The sequence below is a fragment of the Nerophis ophidion genome, linkage group LG19 (assembly GCF_033978795.1).
Source record: "Nerophis ophidion isolate RoL-2023_Sa linkage group LG19, RoL_Noph_v1.0, whole genome shotgun sequence".
NCBI classification, from domain to species: Eukaryota; Metazoa; Chordata; class Actinopteri; order Syngnathiformes; family Syngnathidae; genus Nerophis; species Nerophis ophidion.
Genome location: NC_084629.1, coordinates 17,904,165 through 17,922,954, shown reverse-complemented (window position 1 = coordinate 17,922,954; position 18,790 = coordinate 17,904,165). Strand labels below are relative to the sequence as shown.

Sequence of the window (18,790 nt, the reverse complement as noted above, 5' to 3'; positions counted from 1 at the left end):
GTGATCAAAAATTTAATTATATTAATGATCTTGACAATATTAAATAATAGCAATGACACGATCAAAACAGCCCATGTACTTGGTATTGGATCGATACCCAGATTTGTGGTATCGTCCACAACTAATATAAAGTATCGAAACAACAGAAGAATAAGTGCTAATTACATTTTAACTGAAGTGTAGAAAAAAACATTATGCAGCAGAAAATAACCAGATATTAACAGTAAAGTAGCAAGTAGATTAATTGTAGTTTAAAAAAAATAATGCAACCGGAAATGACACAATATGTTATTACATATGTCAGCTGCCAAATTAGGAGTAACCTGCATTGATCCATCCATTTTCTACCGCTTATTCCCTTTGGGCTCGCGGGGGGCGCTGGTCCCTATTTCAGCTACAATCGGGCGGAAGGCGGGATACACCCTGGACAAGTCGCTACCTCATCGCAGGGCCAACACAGATAGACAACATTCACACTCACATTCACTAGGGCCAATTTTAGTGTTGCCAATCAACCTATCCCCAGGTTCATGTCTTTGGAGGTGGTAGGAAGCCGGAGTACCCGGAGGGAACCCACGTAGTCACGGGGAGGACATGCAAACTCCACAAAGATTGAACCCAGAACTACTCAGGACCTTCGTATTGTGGGGCAGACGCACTAACCCCTTTCCCATCGTGCTGCCCTGAAGTGGCTGTATTATCATTTATATTTCAAATAATATACTGTGAAATACATCATTATTGCAAGAGGCTGCAGTGCATTACGATAAATATGTTAGGTCATTTTGCCTATCACTAGCGCCCTCTATGAGTTGTAGTCAAAATGCTTTGGAAGACATGTTTGCATACTTTACAGGTAATACATTTTATGACCATTAAACACATAGTAACTTATTGCCAAGTCCCACCCCTGCAAAGAAGTTTTGCTTCATGGCGGCCATGTTTTCCAACTACTTGTCCTAAAATCTTACACACACGTGCTTGTCAGCCCTTAAAAGGTGTTTACCAAATGTTGTGGTGATTCGACGAAACAGTCTTTAGTAACTAACAAATAATTAGCCGACAGACTAGCGAACGGTCTGTTTGGCTTACACCCAGCAACGATTAGTATGCTAGAAAATGTTGTGCACTGGCTCGTAACTCGACTTTTTGACTCACTTCCATTGCAGCGAAATATTGCGGCTTGAACCTGAAGGTGGACGAGCTCATCGAGTCGACCGGCAACCAGGTCACCGTTCAGTTCATGAGCGGGACGCATCACACTGGACGCGGCTTCTACCTGTCCTACGCCACCACCGAGCACACAGGTAAAACAGGCGGTACAGTTATTAGCATGTTGCCATAATTAGCGCTAAGTTACTAAACATTTTTTCATTAGGGCGCAAACAAACTGCGCCCAATGAGTCCAATTAAATGGCTTTGCACCAAAAAAGAGGCCGTGCGGATGTCCTTGCAGTTGAATCTTGGCGGTAATCTCCTGGTTTATGTAATTTTTACGGTATATATTGCACTAACAATAATATCATAGTAACCATTGGTGGCGCCAGCTAGGGCTGGGTGATATTGCCTTTTTTTAATATCGCAATATTTTTAGGCCATATCGCGATGTACGATATATATTACGATATTTTGCCTTTGCCTTGAATGAACACTTGATGCATATAATCCCAGCAGTATGATGATTTTATGTGTCTACATTAAAACATTCTTCTTCATACTGCATTCATATATGCTACTTTTAAACTTTCATGCAGAGAGGGAAATTACAACTAAGTCAATTGACCGAAAGTGTATTTATTAAAGTTATTAAGCAATGGCACAACATTCACGTCATTTCCAAAACATTAAATTGCAAGATTATCAGAGACATTTTAAGTGAGCTGCATAATAGGAAATCAAATAGCATTCGTCCTTCACTATGTGGTATGTTACTAAGGTTATGAAATTCTCTTCATTCTTTACAAATGATGCTACATATTAGCAGTAATGCTACTTTTTATAGCAAAGCTTTCCCCCCCCCACACTTGACAAATTACAGTTGTCTGTTTGACATATTCCCACTTGAAGCCGAACCACCGCCAGACGATGGAAACCCTGGTGTTTTTTATTGGGAATTAAGTCTTCCTTCATTTGTTACCAGATCCGCACCATCTTTCTCTTGTACGGCTACGTTAGCAGGTAACGTTAGCCACGCCGCTACCTCTCTGCCCTGCGAGGGCGTGTATGTGACGTATGTAAGAATGTGACTCGCAGGCTGGTTTACTATGTACTAGGTATATGTGATTCATGCTTGAATGCGCAGTTGTGACTAGTGACCGCGTTGTTTTCGTCACCACTATACACCTATCCAGGGGTGGGCAACCCAAAATGTTGAAAGAGCCATATTGGACTAAAAATAAAAATAAAAATCCGTCCTGAGCCACAAAATTAAAAGCCTTATATAAGTGTTATAATAAGTTCAATAGTTTTTTTGTAAATGTTAGTCCTAAGTTGGCTGTAGATATCCCAGACAATGGAGTTACAAAATCAACTATTGAATAGAATTTTTTGTCATTGTTCCTCTCAGCTACAAATGAGCAGGAAGTGACAAACATTTTGCGGAAGTGTAAAAGTAAGCGCTCTACTGACTGCCATGATCCCAACATATCAGTTCAAAAGGTCATACTGGATATTGTAGAACCCTTAACTTATATAATGTAACCTATCATTCCAGACTGGCCGCTTTCCAAGTCAAATGAAAATTGCTAAGGTAACTCCGCTCTTTAAAAGTGACAGCAAACACGCTTTCACCAATTACAGACCAATCTCTCTTTTACCTCAGTTCTCAAAAATCTTAGAGAAACTATTTAACTCGAGACTTGAATCTTTTCTTGAGAAGCATCATATAATCAGTGACGGTCAGTATGGCTTTAGGTCCAAACGAACCACCTCAATGGCGATAACTGAAGCTATTGAAGAAATTACGAATGCACTGGAGCGTAAAAGATATGCAGTTGGTATTTTTATTGATCTAATGAAAGCCTTTGATGACATTAATCATTCAAATCTACTAGATAAAATGGAAATATATGGAATTAGGGGGCTGGCTGGTGACTGGTTAAAAAGCTATTTAACAGGGAGTGTACAGTTTGTAAAAAAGGGTCAATTTTTATCTGATACGCTTGGCATTGCTTTTGGTGTCCCCCATTTATAAATGATATGTTTAATACATCCAAAGTACTGAAATGTATACTATTTGCAGATGACATAAATATATTCTACAGTAGTGATGACTATAATGAGCTCACAAATACAGAAAACACAGAACTAAACAGAGTAATAAAATGGATGGACACAAATAAATTATCATTGAATATAGATAAAACTAAAATAGTGATGTTTGGAAATCGCAACATAACATCTGTACAGAAAATAAATATTGATGGTACCCAAATTTAAATGGTGAATGAGAATACATTTTTGGGAGTAATAATTGATAGTAAACTATCATGGAAACCTCTTGTCAGACAAATCAAAACAAAAATCTCCAAAAGCCTCTCAAATATAAACAAAGCAAAATTATACCTCAATGAAAATGCACTCCGTACTCTATAATGCACCCTGGTACTATACTTTGTTGAAGTATGGGGGAATAATTGCCACAACACAATTCATCTTCTGATAATATTATAGAAAAAAGCAGTGCGGATCATTCACAACGTTGGTTATTTAGAACATACTCATAATCTGTTTATGCAATCAAAGTTGCTCAAATTTGATGACATTGTTAAATATAATACAATAATAAACTTATATAAAGCATTCAACAAATTATTGCCGGCTAATCTACAAGGTTTTTTATAAGACGGGTGCAAGCTCATAATTTGAAAGGCTTTGGATATTTCTCATTACAGAGAGCTCAAACCGTTCGTAAATGTTTTTGTGTGTCTGTATGCAGAGTAAAACTATGGAACAAACTGGGTTTACAACATAAGCAATGCCAAACTATTAATGGATTTAAACTATTATACAAACATAGGGTGTGGTTCAAATATAGAGATGAGGGTCTTTAATTTGACCTGCTGTTGTACTCAGTCTCAAAGTGTTATCATGTGCTCAATGTTTCCTTACCATTATTGCTATGTTGTCTATTAACATTGTTGGTATTTTGTCTATTACCATTGTTGGTATATTCATTCTTTCTACATTGTTGATACAAACTATTGTTACAGTGAAAAAATTGTTGTTACCTGTCGTAATGGCACTATGATACAACATTTGTATTAGAATCCTCAACAAACAAAGTAACAATGAAACTCATGGGAATAATCACTGAATGGAGAACTGGGGGTGGGATTATATTAATTATATTCTTCCCACTCCCTTTCAGGCAAAACTGGACAATCATGCATTACATAATATACATTACCTTTTGCACTATATTAATTTGTATTATGTGTTTTCAAATTTGAATTTTTTTATTTTTTATTTTATGTCATTGCCTGAAATAAATAAATAAATGAAATGAATAAAGGCAACACATGATGTGTCTATATTCTTTATATTAATCTACTATGAAAGGCTGACACAAATCTTTGTTGACAGAAATGTTGTATTTTCATTTTTATTCTACATATTTTTGCAACATTGGAAATCATAAGTAAAATGGAGACTTCTCACAGGATGAGATAACTTCTGGAAATTACTGGCCAAAGGTATAGATGTGTGTCCCAAGTTTAAGGGAACGGCAGGTTGTCTTCTAATGGATTTATTACAATCTTTGCAAGTTGGGTAATATTTTCTGTGGTCTGGAACATGGCACACAACTATGAGAAATGCAGCCAATATTAATGACAAATATTGTGTCATGAGGCATGCAAATATAAATTAAATACACAAAGGGCATGGATAAAGGAAATAAAATGAGCTCAGATATACCTACAAATGAGGCATAATGATGCAATAAGTACATACAGCTAGCCTAAATAGCATGTTAGCATCGATTAGCTTGCAGTCATGGATTTATCAAATATGGCCGATAAACACTTTTGCAAATCCATAAAATCAACAAAGCTCACCTTTGTGAATTCACGGACAGCATAAAACGTTTGGTGGACAAAATAAGAAAGGAGTGGCATAAAAACGCATCTTTCCGTGGCAGCGTCACAGAAAGTTGTACATGTAAACAAACTACGATGAGTTCAAGGATCGCAGAAATTAGGAAAAAACGGTGCTTGCCAAATACTCATCAGTGAAACATTTGCAACATAAACAGTGGGATTTCTAACAATTAGGAAGGTTTTTTTCATGTTTGTTCTCCTACAGAAACTATATTAAAAACATTTCCATTTTCACACATCTCTGAAAGAGTTCCAGGGAGCCACTAGGGCAATGCTAAAGAGTCACGGGTTGCTGACCCCTGACCTATACTCATGGCTTAGAACACATATCCTAGTTTATCATGAATATTGAAATTGGACAAGTATTTCCGCCACACTTGATAAAACTCCCTCACGAAAAATCTACATTGAATAAAAACTTAATTGGAATTCCTTTTAAAGTGTTAGTTATACATGTATCTGGGAGTCTGCAAAATATATTTTAAATTGATACTCACACTGATTTTTTTGGACTCGCCGACTTCCTCTTCCTGGTCGCTGTGATGTGACACATGTCGCAAATCTAGTCTAACCAATCATGTTTGCTCTGATTTTCCGTCACTTCCAACTCGGGCTGCAACGATTAGTCGACAAATGTATAATACAGTTTTGTCGCAGACAATTGTAGTGACGTCATCGTGTTTTTTTCGTCTAGAAGTGGGTTACTAGCAAAAACATAACGTGGACAAGTCGCCACCTCATCACAGGGCCAACACAGATAAGACAACATTCACACACTACGAAGGTATCATAAGATTAAACATAATCTATTATAATGTCAACATTTTAATAATTAATCAAACATAAATCTACACATTGAGTCTATTAGAGTGCTAAAACTGCCAAGAGTAAATCAATAGTCAATATAATTAAGTGTGCTGCTTTGTAAACATCACTAAAGGCTTTTTTTTGAGTGAGATTTTGTTTTGTCTGTTTTCATTGCTGCTCTTTTAACTTTTAAAAAAAAATACATAACCAAGGTTAATTGTGGGATCCGAACTGAGGATGTCGTTGTGACTTGTGCAGCCCTTTCAGGCACTTTTGATTAAGGGCTATATAAATAAACGATTGATTGATATTTTATTCAAAGTTTTTTTTTTGTAAGGGCTTAATGAGCTGCACAGTATAAATATATGTATATATTAATTAGTCATCTTTTTTGTTATTAAGAACATGCCTAAAATAAATTCAGCTTTAATTTGGAAGTTGATAGAAAAATTATAGCCGTTAAATATGTGTACGCTTTATTATCTGACCAGTTGACGAATCGTTCAAATAATAGTTGACTAATCGACTATCAATATAATCATTAATTGCAGCCCTGCTTCATACACTAATTCCATGAATTTGATCAATTAAAAATACACATCAACAGTTTCTGTTTCTTTGTTTAAGAAGCTTTCCGACAACATCAACATTTTTAAAATGCGGTAAATATTAAGAAAGTTATGACACTTAAAGAGGTCACACTTAAAATCTTGAGCCCCATTGACTTTGTATTGAAGAGGTTGACCATAAATTAGTGCCATTTCAGCGGGTTAAAAAAAATCATAACTTTCTCAATATTTATCACAGGAAAATTATACTTACATCACTGAAATTGTCTTAACAAAACCTATCTGATAATACTGGTTTAATTTAAATCAGGGGTGTCAAACGTACGGCTCGAGGGCAGAATCAGACCCGCAATAAGTTTTATCCAGCCCGCGGGATGAGTTTGCTAAGTATAAAAATTAACCTGAAATTTTTGAATGAAACAGCTGTTCTTAATGTGTCTAGTGGATGTCAAAATAGCAACTTTTTTTAATCTTTGTAGATTATGCTACATATGACAAAACACCCTTGATTTAAATTAATACATTTTAAAAATTATACAAACATACCTACAGATAGATTCTATTAACACCCCTGAAATTTCTCAAACATTTTCACTGTTACAGTTATGTCACATAAAAATTTCTGTGGAAGTTAATTTGTGTCTTTGTTAGAAAAAGTTTTTTTTACACTAAACTTATGTAATGATGTGTTTTCTTAACTTTCTGAACTACATTTTTTTTATGGTAAAAATGTCATTGAATAAGAAAAATATGAGCAAAATGTGTATTTTAAAATTCATTTTATAGAAATTAAATGTAAATATTTTTTTTTTACATCAAAGCTGTGCAGAAAAGGTATAGTATTAGAGGTGGGGGAAATAATCGAATTTTATATGCTTCGCAATTTGGACATTAGTAAACGTTGATAATAGATTTATTTATTGTAAATATAGTAATGCACAAAGTTTTAAAGTTTGGCTGTCTGCAGCGAGCCACCTCACAAGGAGATCCGACCAGCTCTTTTATTATCGGGTACTTAGTTTTGCACAGGTTTTCATAAATTGAATAAATGTGATGGGAATTTCTTATTACAAATGCACTGTTTTTAAAAGTAGGAATTGATAAGTTAAGTACCAATGATTGTCACACACACACTAGGTGTGGTGAAATTATTCTTTGCATTTGACCCATCACCCTTAATCACCCCTTGGGAGGTGAGGGGAGCAGTGAGCAGCAGTGGTGGCCGCGCCTGGTAATCCTTTTTGGTGATTTTACCCTCGATTCCAACCCTTGATGCTGAGTGTCAAGCAAGGAGGTAATGGGTCCCATTTTCATAGTCTTTGGTATGACTTGGCCAGGGTCTGAACTCTCGACTTACAGATCTCACGGTGGGCACTCTAACCACAAACGCTTATTATAAGAAACCGAAAGAAATATAAAACTGCATCCATTTTTTTTCCTGTAAAATTAAAAAAAAGGTAGGAACATTTAAAAGTTTATAAGCTGTTTTACGTATATACTATACTACTTTTTTTTTTTTAGTGGTATAAGCGACAAAATGTCTCGATAGCAAAGGTTGCAGACCCCTGATTTAAATACACTTGCTGCCAGCAGCACTCATGCAGCACTAGATAATGGTGCTCCCCCATCAAAGTGGACAATTTTACAGTAGATGTTGAAATCCATCTAGTTATCTAGATTTTCCTAGTTACTGGCAGCACTCTTGCAGCCCCCATAATGATACTACCACCACGTTGGACTCAATGGTCTTGCTACTCAGTGTTGCCAGCTGTGTAATGACTCATTATCTGTGGATAGGAAATCTTTACTGCTATATAGTCTGTACACAGACTACTTTTAAAGCACAATCTAGTTTACTTCCTCTGGTATTGTCCCTTGATAAGTTAATGCTTGCCTAAATAGTGATATTATGTGCTTGTTTTTGGCCCAAAAGGGTTGTTAAGCTGCACTGGAGTGTGATTTGCTTTCTGGTAAGAAAACATAAAACCCCAAAGAAAAAAGTACAACTTGCTGTTTGTAATTCATCCTGGAAGATTATGTATTCCATCTATCATTCCAAGCACATTTTTAACAGACTAATTGCATGCAAGAAATCATAATGCTAATTGTTGTGTTTGCCTGTACTTTGCAGATCTCATCACCTGCCTGCACAAAGGTAGCGATTTCCACCAAGCCGAGTTTAGGTAAGGCATCAATATTTGCTCGGCTTAGTTGTTCCACGCACATTGTGATTTTTCATTGTTTGTTTTTTGCAGCAAATACTGTCCGGCCGGATGTTTGACGTCTACAGAGGAGATTTCCGGAACGATACCAAATGGATACAGAGAGGTGAGGAAACCTGCTGAGGCGTAGCACAATTCCAATCTTCTGTAGCAGTGGTTCTCAAACGTTTGTGTCCAGGCACCACCTCAAAAAAAATGGCTTTCCAAGTATCACCATAATGACCAAGATTAAAATTGTAGTAGCATAGCAGTCAGTAAAAACATTTTTTTAATTAACAATTATGTTTAATACTTTTTGGCCATTGTAACATTACACACACTTTGAACAGTAACACTGTGTATAAAATAAAAAAGATAAAACACTGTAATCAAGTTATTCTTTGGCATGCCATAAATTGGAGCCCACATATCAGTTTGAGAATCACTGGCCCATTGGAAATAACTGCATTAGAAATAATCGGTCAAACCTTGGCCATAGTAAAACCATCATTAACTGCGGTGGCAATGTTGTAGGTTGCATTATTTTACTATTACTGACCTGCAGTGACTCTGTAGCGCTGTCCAATCTACCTAACGAGCGGCAGCTGCCGCCTGTTTGAGTATAAGTAGCCTGTCTGATTGGCTGTCTGAGGTCATGTGATTCTCACAATGTTTTCATTAAAATGAATCTACCTCAATATGCCATGATATTAGTCATACTGAATTAATTCATAAAATAATATTAAATTAGTTGAAAGTCTTAAAGTCGTCGTTTGTATTTAATGATTCAAACCCCCTGGATCACATACAAGTATGTCTTCCTTGGATTAGTTGTTGTGATTCCTGAAAAAAATTGCATGTGAGATAATGTCATTGCTCAGTCCAAAAGCCAATGGGAGAAATGCAGGGTTCGTACAGGTGCTTAAAGGCCTACTGAAATGAGATTTTCTTATTTAAACGAGGATAGCAGATCCATTCTATGTGTCATACTTGATCATTTCGCGATATTGCCATATTTTTGCTGAAAGGATTTAGTAGAGAACATAGACAATAACGTTCGCAACTTTTGGTGCTGATAAAAAAGCCTTGCCTTTACCGGAAGTCGCAGACGAGGACGTCACAAGAGTGAGGGCTCCTCACGTCCTCACATTGTTTATAACGGGAGCCATCAGCAGCAAGAGCTATTCGAAACGAGAAAACGACAATTTCCCCATTAATTTGAGCGAGGATGAAAGATTCGTGGATGATGATATTGATAGCGATGGACTACTAAAAATAAAGTAAAAAAGAAATAATGCGATTGCATTGGGACGGATTCAGATGTTTTTAGACACATTTACTAGGATAATTCTGGGAAATCCCTTATCTTTCTATTGTGTTGCTAGTGTTTTAGAGAGATTAAATAGTACCTGATAGTCGGAGGGGTTTGTCCACGGGTGTCTTGAGGCTAGTGTCTGAGGGAAGTCACGGCAGATACAAGGACGGCGCAAACTCCACAGATCCCTGGTAAGAGGCGACTTTTTAACACAATTTTCTCACTGAAACCTGCTGATTGACAAGTGGTCGGGAACCATGTTCGCTTGACTGCTCTGATCCATAGTAAAGCTTCACCTCCGGGAATTTTAAACAAGGAAACACCGTGTGTTTGTGTGGCTAAAGGCTAAAGCTTCCCAACTCCATCTTTCTACTTTGACTTCTCCGTTATTAATGGAACAAATTGCAAAAGATTCAGCAACACAGATGTCCAGAATACTGTTTAATTCCGCGATGAAAAGAGACTACTTTTAGCCGCAAATGGTGCTGCGCTAATATGTCCTGACAGTCCGTGACGTCACGCGCACGCGTCAACATTCCGCGACGTTTTTAACAAGAAACTTTCTTATATTTCATCATTGATATATAAACTATCAGACTGCGTGGTCGGTAGTAGTGGGTTTCAGTAGGCCTTTAAACCTTGAAAATGCTTGGATTTTAATGTTATGTTTTCAAGGTTTGAAAAATGCATGAATTTTGGGTGAAGTGATTGGAAATGTTCATCATATTTCTCGGCAGTCTGACTCAATAAGTAATTATAAAATGGACAAAAATAAAAAAGGTTTCCTTAAAAATGAAAGCTACACGCTTCGAGCGCTACGTAATGTTGTTGTCTTGTATATACGGCTCTGTGTCGCCCTCAAGAGGACAGTGGTGCATCGGTCCATCATGCTAAGAGGTTGTCGTTTTAATGAACATTGGATGGAAAATGACATACAAACTTTGGATAAAACTTGGACCAACTTTACGTGCACCCTGCTGCAAACTATGCAAAAAGGAAATCCAACATGGTTCGATGTGTTTTTGCCTCCATTATTTTGGTTGTCTACTTCAGTGTTTTTCAACCTTTTTTGAGCCAAGGCACATTTTTTTAATAAAGAAAATACGGAGGCACACCACCAGCAAAAAACGTTAAAAAAACTAAACTCCACAAGGTTGTCGTGCCTCATTTTGAGTTTGTTGTTGTTTTCCTGTGTGGAGTGCTTTAGTTCCTGTCTTGCGCATTATTTTGGTGGTCCTTCCTGCTTTGTTGGTGTTTTCCTGTAGCAGCTTCACACCTTCCTTTGAGTGCTATTGCCTGCTCTGCTTTCTATTGGCAAACAAGACAATTTCAGTTGTGCGGAGGCTTTCTTTCTTTGTGTGTAAATTGATTGTCATGTCATGTTCGGATGTACTTTGTGGACGCCGTCTCTGCTCCACACACCGTAAATCTTTGCTGTCGTCCAGCATTTATTTTTGTTTACTTTGTAGCCAGTTCAGTTTTACTTTTGTTTTGCATAGCCATCCCTATGCTTCATTGCCTTTTCCTTTCCGTTTTGTTAATTTTTGGTTTAAGCGTTACATACCTTTTTACCTGGACACCGTCTCCCGCTGTGCTCTGCATATTGGGGTCACGACAAACCATTCTCGACGCATTCTGACTTCTACAAAGCAATTAACTACCTGCTGCCACCTACTGATATGGAGTACTACGTGGTTACCCTGCTGAGCTCTATACAGCACGGACACTAGACAACAACACATTATTTGCAGATTTTAATTAATGATTTGCAAAATTATTTTATGGACCAATTAGGTTAAGTTGCATCATATATCACGGCACCCTAGTGTGCCACGGCACAGTGGTTGAAAAACACTTCTACTTAACTTGTCTGACTACCCTCAGTTATAGCAAACAAGTTACATTTTGTTGTTTTGGTTAAATGCATTAAAATGGCTACATTATTGGACTTGTTTGTACTGTTAAGGTCATATAATGTATAATTTGTAAAATTTTTCACAACTTAGAGCTGAGTTAATATTAATGATTTTGTAGTTTTTACACAACATGGTTGTATGCATTTCTTGCTGTATTATTTTCGTTTTCTACTTAACTTGTCTGGCTACCTCAGTGAAAGCAGAAAAAGTAAACTTTTGTCTTTTTGTTAATTTCCTATCATAGCCACAGTTATAAGGCTAGATATGCTTAATGAAAGATGACTGTGGTGTTTTTGAAACAAACACAATATTTGCCTTTTTAATTTATTATCCTTATATTAATGTGGAACAGTTTTGTTGATAAATGAGTGAAATAGACATTGTACAATTTACAAGTACAAATACGGTGCAAATCAGTCCGTGCTGTTCGATGTCATTGAGTGCTGTAAGTAAGAAAAAGAACAAGAAATGTGAAAAACAACACAAATGGAGACACGTTTGCAAACACCAATGACATTGAATAGTCTACAGAAACACTGCTTCATTTTCTATGCCACATTCAGTTAATAAATGCTGCTTAAATGTTAGGCTTAGGTTTTAGCAGATTTTCCATATTTTTCCGACAGACAGCATTTGGTGACCTCAAACAACAAGGCTATGGACTGATTCACACTGGTTTTCACCTTTTGAAGGGTACTGGAAAGTTGATCTTGGAAGTCCTTAAAAAGTGCTTGAATTTGGCCATGGAAAAGTTGTACGGACCCTGGAAATAGTAAGGAGTAAGACAGTTGGTCAATACATTAAACCAGAAGCCTGAAGCCACTCAAATGCACCCCCCATGGGTTAGTTGTTGCAATTTCTACAGAAATTGCACTGTGAATGCTTAGATATGATGTCAATGTGTCAGAATGTAGAAGAAACATGTACATCGATTCCAATACGTCACAGCACATTATAGAAAATAACCTAGATACGATCCAAATGTGCCCCCTAGTGGTTAGTGGTTGCGATTCCTGCTTAAATTGCACCTGGATATTGAAATATGTTGAGTTGAAACATACATCCCAGCAGATCATACCAACTTTTCTAGATACCACACAAATATTTCCCCCGTGAATTATTTGCAAAATATCAGCAAAAGATGCTGCTCGGATGCTTAAAAATGAGTGAAATGCGGATGAAAGATGTTCACTGAGGATTATAGTGTGATAACACATTACCGCAGATCATAGCAACTTGTAGTTTGGATTCCTGCAGACGTTTAAAGGCCTACTGAAACCCACTACTACCCACCACGCAGTCTGATAGTTTATATATCAATGATGAAATATTAACATTGCAACACATGTCAATACGGCCTTTTTAGTTTACTAAATTGCAATTTTAAATTTCCCGGGAATTACGTCTTGAAAACGTGTAATGATGACGTGTACGCAAGACGTCACGGGTTTTTAGGAAATATGAGCGCTGCGCACACACAAAGCTAAATGTCGTCTGCTTTAACGGCATAGTTACACAGCATTTTGGACATCTGTGTTGCTGAATCTTTTGCAATTTGTTCAATTAATATTGGAGAAGTCACAGTAGAAAGATGAAGTTGGGAAGCTTTAGCCTTTAGCCACACAAACACACGGTGATTCCTTGTTTAAAATTCCTGGAGGTGAAACGTTACTATGGATCAGAGCGCGGTCAAGCCAACATGGATCTCGACCACATGTCAACCAGCAAGTTTCAGTGGCAAAATTGTGGTTAAAAAGTCAGTTCTTACCGGAGAAAAGCTGAGCTTGTGCCGTCCATAGCTGCCGTAGACTCCCCTGAGACACTGCGCGTCAACACACCCGTGGAGACACCCTTCCGACTATCAGGTACTATTTAACTCACTAAAACACTAGCAACACAATAGAAAGATAAGGGATTTCCCAGAATTATCCTAGTAAATGTGTCTAAAAACATCGGAATCCGTCCCAATCGCTTTTTTTTTTTTAAACTTTTTTTTGTAGTCCGTAGCTATCAATATCCTCAAACACGAATCTTTCACCCTCGCTCAAAATAATGGGGAAATTGTCGTTTTCTCGGTCCGAATAGCTCCTGTTAAAATCAATGTGAATGTGTGAGAAGCCATCAACATGTGACGTCATCATCTGCGACTTCCGGTAGAGGCAGGGCTTTTCTCTTAGCACCGAAAGTTGCGAACTTTATCGTGGATGTTCTCTACTAAATCCTTTCAGCAAAAATATGGCAATATCGCGAAATGATCAAGTATGACACATAGAATGGACCTGCTATCCCCGTTTAAATAAGAAAATCTCATTTCAGTAGGGGGCTTCACGGTGGCAGAGGGGTTAGTGCGTCTGCCTCACAATACGAAGTTCCTGCAGTCCTGGGTTCAAATCCAGGCTCGGGATCTTTCTGTGTGGAGTTTGCATGTTCTCCCCGTAAATGCGTGGGTTCCCTCCGGGTACTCCGGCTTCCTCCCACTTCCAAAGACATGCACCTGGGGATAGGTTGATTGGCAACACTAAAATTGGTCCTAGTGTGTGAATGTGAGTGTGAATGTTGTCTGTCTATCTGTGTTGGCCCTGCGATGAGGTGGCGACTTGTCCAGGGTGTACCCTGCCTTCCGCCCGATTGTAGCTGAGATAGGCACCAGCGCCCCTCGCGACCCCGAAAGGGAATAAGTGGTAGAAAATGGAAAATGGCATTTCGGTAGGCCTTTAATGTAAAAGCTTTCTCAGCAAGAGTCGGAATGGCCATAGCAGAAATGACCACAGAGTTACAGTTGGTTAATAAATCACAACAGATCATAGCAACTTCTTTATAGCATAAAACATATGCCTCCTGTGGGTCAGTACTTGTGAGTCATCATGATGGACTTTTTTTATTTTGTGGTTTGCGAGTCCTGGACTAAGGACCCGACGCTCTGCGGGGGCGCGATGAGGTCACGAACGCGAGATTCTCAAGCCTGCTCGGCAGCCGGAGGAGGGGCGTCGCCGGATGACTGTAGGGGAGGACGAGTGAGTTGTCGGGAGTGGGCCGGGCTTTCGGGGGCCCCTCGGGGACAGAGGAGGGGCCGGGTCAGTGGGGTGAAACGGAGGTGAGATAATAGTTTGGCCTGAAAGAAAAGACCTCCTAATCCAGTCCAGCTGCAGGGCTGGATTAGCGCAGTGCGTTCTTAGTGAGTCAGTGCCGAGATGTTGTGTACATGTCGTGGTGTGTTGTGCACATGTCATAGTGTGTGTTATGGCGACAATGGAGGCGTCACACTCATGGGATCTTGTCGTGTGTTCACGTTCCTGCGTTGGCGGCAGGGTGGGTCCGATGCGCCTTTCCAACAAACACTACACTGCACTTTTTGTGTGTGCATGTTTCCATTGCAAAAAGGTACCAAGATTATAAATCGGCCTCTACAGCTATTCAGTTGGGGAACTGACCTCCGGTGCGGTACCTATAGCCGCAACTTTTTTCTTACACTTTGAACTTTGCGGCTTGTATGACGCTACGGCTAATTTATGGATTTTTTCTACGCTGATAGCGTAGTACAAATGATGATGAAAAACAAGCCAAGTGAGCTCGGAAAGTGTTTTATTGTTTGTGATATGCAAGCATCTTTTGGACGAATTTGCTCACTTCAGGTGATGCGGTGTCCTATTTAGTGCTTCAAAACCGGAAGTAGGATTGCCGTTCAGTCTTCCAGCCGTCCATAGCGTTTCTACTCAAATGGATTCTTAATTCATCACGCCAAGCTATTTTTATAAGTCTTACAATATAAATAAACTTTTTTATACTTACTAAACCGTCCCATGTGTGATGTCTGTGGGAGTGTTTTCATGCATATTTGTACGTGCTCGGGTCGTTAGCATTAGCTAATATCCTAACATGTTTACGAGTGTGTGTTAGTATTATTAACTTACAATGGCATTATTTTTGTATTGTTTCAGTTTTTGGCAAATTACCCAGTAAATTCGCCAAAATGTGACTGTGGAGTTGATGAGTTCGTTTAGCTCAGGGGTGTCAAACTCATTTTAGATCGGGGGCCACATGGAGAAAAATCTACTCTCAAGTGGGCCGGACTGTTAAAATCCCTGCACGATAAATTAAAAATAAAGACACCTTCAGATTGTTTTCTGTGATTAAAAATAGAAGAAGCACATTCTGAAAATGTACAAATCCTAATGTTGTTGTTCTTTTACACTTACATGTCGCGGTTAATAGTATTTATATTTATTTGTCATTTGTATTTTCTGAATGAATGATTTGATAATGTTCATCAGTCAACTCAATGGTGTTCATTTTCAATCTATCAAGTTAAAAAAATATCAAAATCAAATTACAGTATGCCATGTATGTAGTTTTGTGCACATGTCATAGTGTGTGTTATGGCGACAATGGAGGCGTCACACTCATGGGATCTTGTCGTGTGCAATTTTAGAATAATTTTTTTGTTACATAAATTAGCCGCACCAGAACATAAGCTACGTGTTAGCTATATGTTGCAAAATGAATATTTCCACAGTAATGTTCTGTTTACATACCTTAATTGTTTCCCAACGGCATTTGTAACATGGCAGTAAAACGGCTGATCAGAAAAAAACAGAAATCATCGTCATGGACCCACTAGCTGCGGAAGCTAGCTGTCCAATCAGCTAAACCAGGGGTGTCAAACTTACGGCCCGCAGGCCGGATCAGGCCCGCGAACAGGTTTTATCCGGCCCGCGGGATGAGTTTGGTAAGTATACAAATTAACCTAAAATTTTTGAATGAAAGAAACAGCTCTTCTACATGTGTCTACTGCATGTTGCAATAGCAATTCTTTGTACCTCTGGATAGTACATATGTACAAAATAAACCACATGATATTAGTACATCAATCGAGGAACATGATCAAACTAACCATCCATCCATCCATTTTCTACCGCTTATTCCCTTTCGGGGTTGCGGGGGGCGCTGGCGCCTATCTCAGCTACAATCGGGCGGAAGGCAGGGTACACCCTGGACAAGTCGCCACCTCATCGCAGGGCCAACACAGATAGACAGACAACATTCACACTCACATTCACACACTAGGGCCAATTTTAGTGTTGCCAATCAACCTATCCCCAGGTGCATGTCTTTGGAAGTGGGAGGAAGCCGGAGTACCCGGAGGGAACCCACGCATTCACGGGGAGAACATGCAAACTCCACACAGAAAGATCCCAAGCCTGGATTTGAACCCAGGACTGCAGGAACTTTGTATTGTGAGGCAGACGCACTAACCCCTCTTCCACCGTGAAGCCCCCTACTGAAATGAGATTTTCTTATTCAAACGGGGATAGCAGGTCCATTCTGCAAACTAAATCATGTAAATAGTGATATAGTATACATCATGTTACTAGTAATATTGTATAAAATCATGTAAATAGTGATATAGTTATAAATTATGTTAATAGTGATATAGTATATAAATCATCAAGTTTTATAGTATATATATATATATCATGTAAATAGTGTTATAGTATATAAATTATGTAAATAGTGTTACAGTATATAAGTTATGTAAAAAGTTTTATAGTATATAAATCATGTAAATAGTGTTATAGTATATCAATTATGTAAATAGTTATAGAGTATATAAATCATTTAAATAGTGCTATAGTATATAAATTATGTAAATAGTGATATAGTATATACATCATGTTAATAGTAAAGTGAAGTGAAATTATATTTATATAGCGCTTTTTCTCTAGTGACTCAAAGCGCTTTACACCGTGAAGTCCAATATCTAATTTACAATTAAACCAGAGTGGGTGGCACTGGGAGCAGCTGGGTAAAGTGTCTTGCCCAAGGACACAACGGCAGTGACTAGGATGGCGGAAGCGGGAATGGAACCTGGAACCCTCAAGTTGTTGGCATGGCCGCTCTACCAACCGAGCTATGCCGCCCCAAAGAGTGAAGTCTGCCCCCCTCTGGTTCTCCAGCTCGTTAAATATTCCTGCTGAAGTGGTTTTACTTTTTAAAAGTAGTCACTGTGCATGTGTTGATTGCTTGGGGCCTGCACGTGACTGAATACATGTGTGCAAACATGTTCCTTACTCAACAGAGTCGCCAGCGCCCGGCCAACAAACTCATAAAACCTAAAAAAAAAAAACCCCACAACTTAGCCTCACTCCCAACAGCTGTTAGGCTCTTGTGGAATCAGGCTTTTGTTGACGCGGCAGCACATTCACGCTGGAATGCAGCCGGCGGCCATGATTCACTACCTGAGACAAGCTGCAGTGTGTGACATCACACCGACTCATGCGCGGCCATTTTCCGCAGGGCGAAGGTCGGTAAGCGACTGATGGCCCTGACTCACGTGTGCACTGCCGCTGAGACACCACAACAATATCAGCCTCTATAAATATAACACACTTTTTCTTGTAGATCTTCTACTACTACTCCTAAACCGCTGCACACGAAAAGGTGAAGATGTGCCAAAACATGCACCTCGACTGTGCTGTTATCTATCTGGCAAACACATGGGGGACTGACTTGAAAGTTCTCACACAGCACAATACGTTCTATTACTGTAACTTTAAAGTGTTTTGCTGAATCCGCACAAAATGCAGGGACAGACCAACATTAGTGTAAAATCTGAGCAAAATCTGTTATTACACTTTTTTTTAATTTTGTAATTGTTAAGTCTATGGTACATTTTCATCAACATGGGTTTAGTTTTGACGATGTTAAGGAAATTTTTTTTTTTTTTTGAGGACATCATAAAAAAGTATCCTATTCCAAAATCAGTACTGTTTATAAAAGCCCAAAACCAAAAAACATATATTCAAAAATTAAATTGTCTTGTTTTTAAAATTTTGCTTTAAGTTAATTTCAAATGTCCAATTGCATCTCATTTGACCAGTTGTCC

The 18,790-nt window shown here is 38.4% G+C and overlaps 2 protein-coding genes across 7 annotated transcripts in view; one reads left to right on the top strand and one right to left on the bottom strand.

Annotated features, from left to right (window-relative positions):
* tmem30c (transmembrane protein 30C) overlaps nucleotides 1-18,790 on the bottom strand; it is a 60,461-nt gene that overhangs the window by 12,447 nt on the left and 29,224 nt on the right. For 3 of the 4 annotated variants that reach the window (XR_009802927.1, XR_009802929.1, XR_009802930.1), the window contains exon 9: nucleotides 12,591-12,670. The gene's annotated coding sequence lies outside the window, so the exon portion shown is untranslated. Of the gene's footprint in view, nucleotides 1-12,217; nucleotides 12,351-12,590; nucleotides 12,671-18,790 lie in introns of those variants that run through there. The other variant, XR_009802928.1, reaches the window with a different exon arrangement.
* Nucleotides 1-18,790, top strand: part of dcbld2 (discoidin, CUB and LCCL domain containing 2) — a 50,347-nt gene that overhangs the window by 11,695 nt on the left and 19,862 nt on the right. For all 3 annotated transcript variants that reach the window (XM_061879364.1, XM_061879365.1, XM_061879363.1), the window contains exons 3-5: nucleotides 1,170-1,307; nucleotides 8,607-8,658; nucleotides 8,731-8,803. In XM_061879364.1, coding sequence (XP_061735348.1) covers nucleotides 1,170-1,307; nucleotides 8,607-8,658; nucleotides 8,731-8,803 — 263 coding nt within the window. The remainder of the gene's footprint in view (nucleotides 1-1,169; nucleotides 1,308-8,606; nucleotides 8,659-8,730; nucleotides 8,804-18,790) is intronic.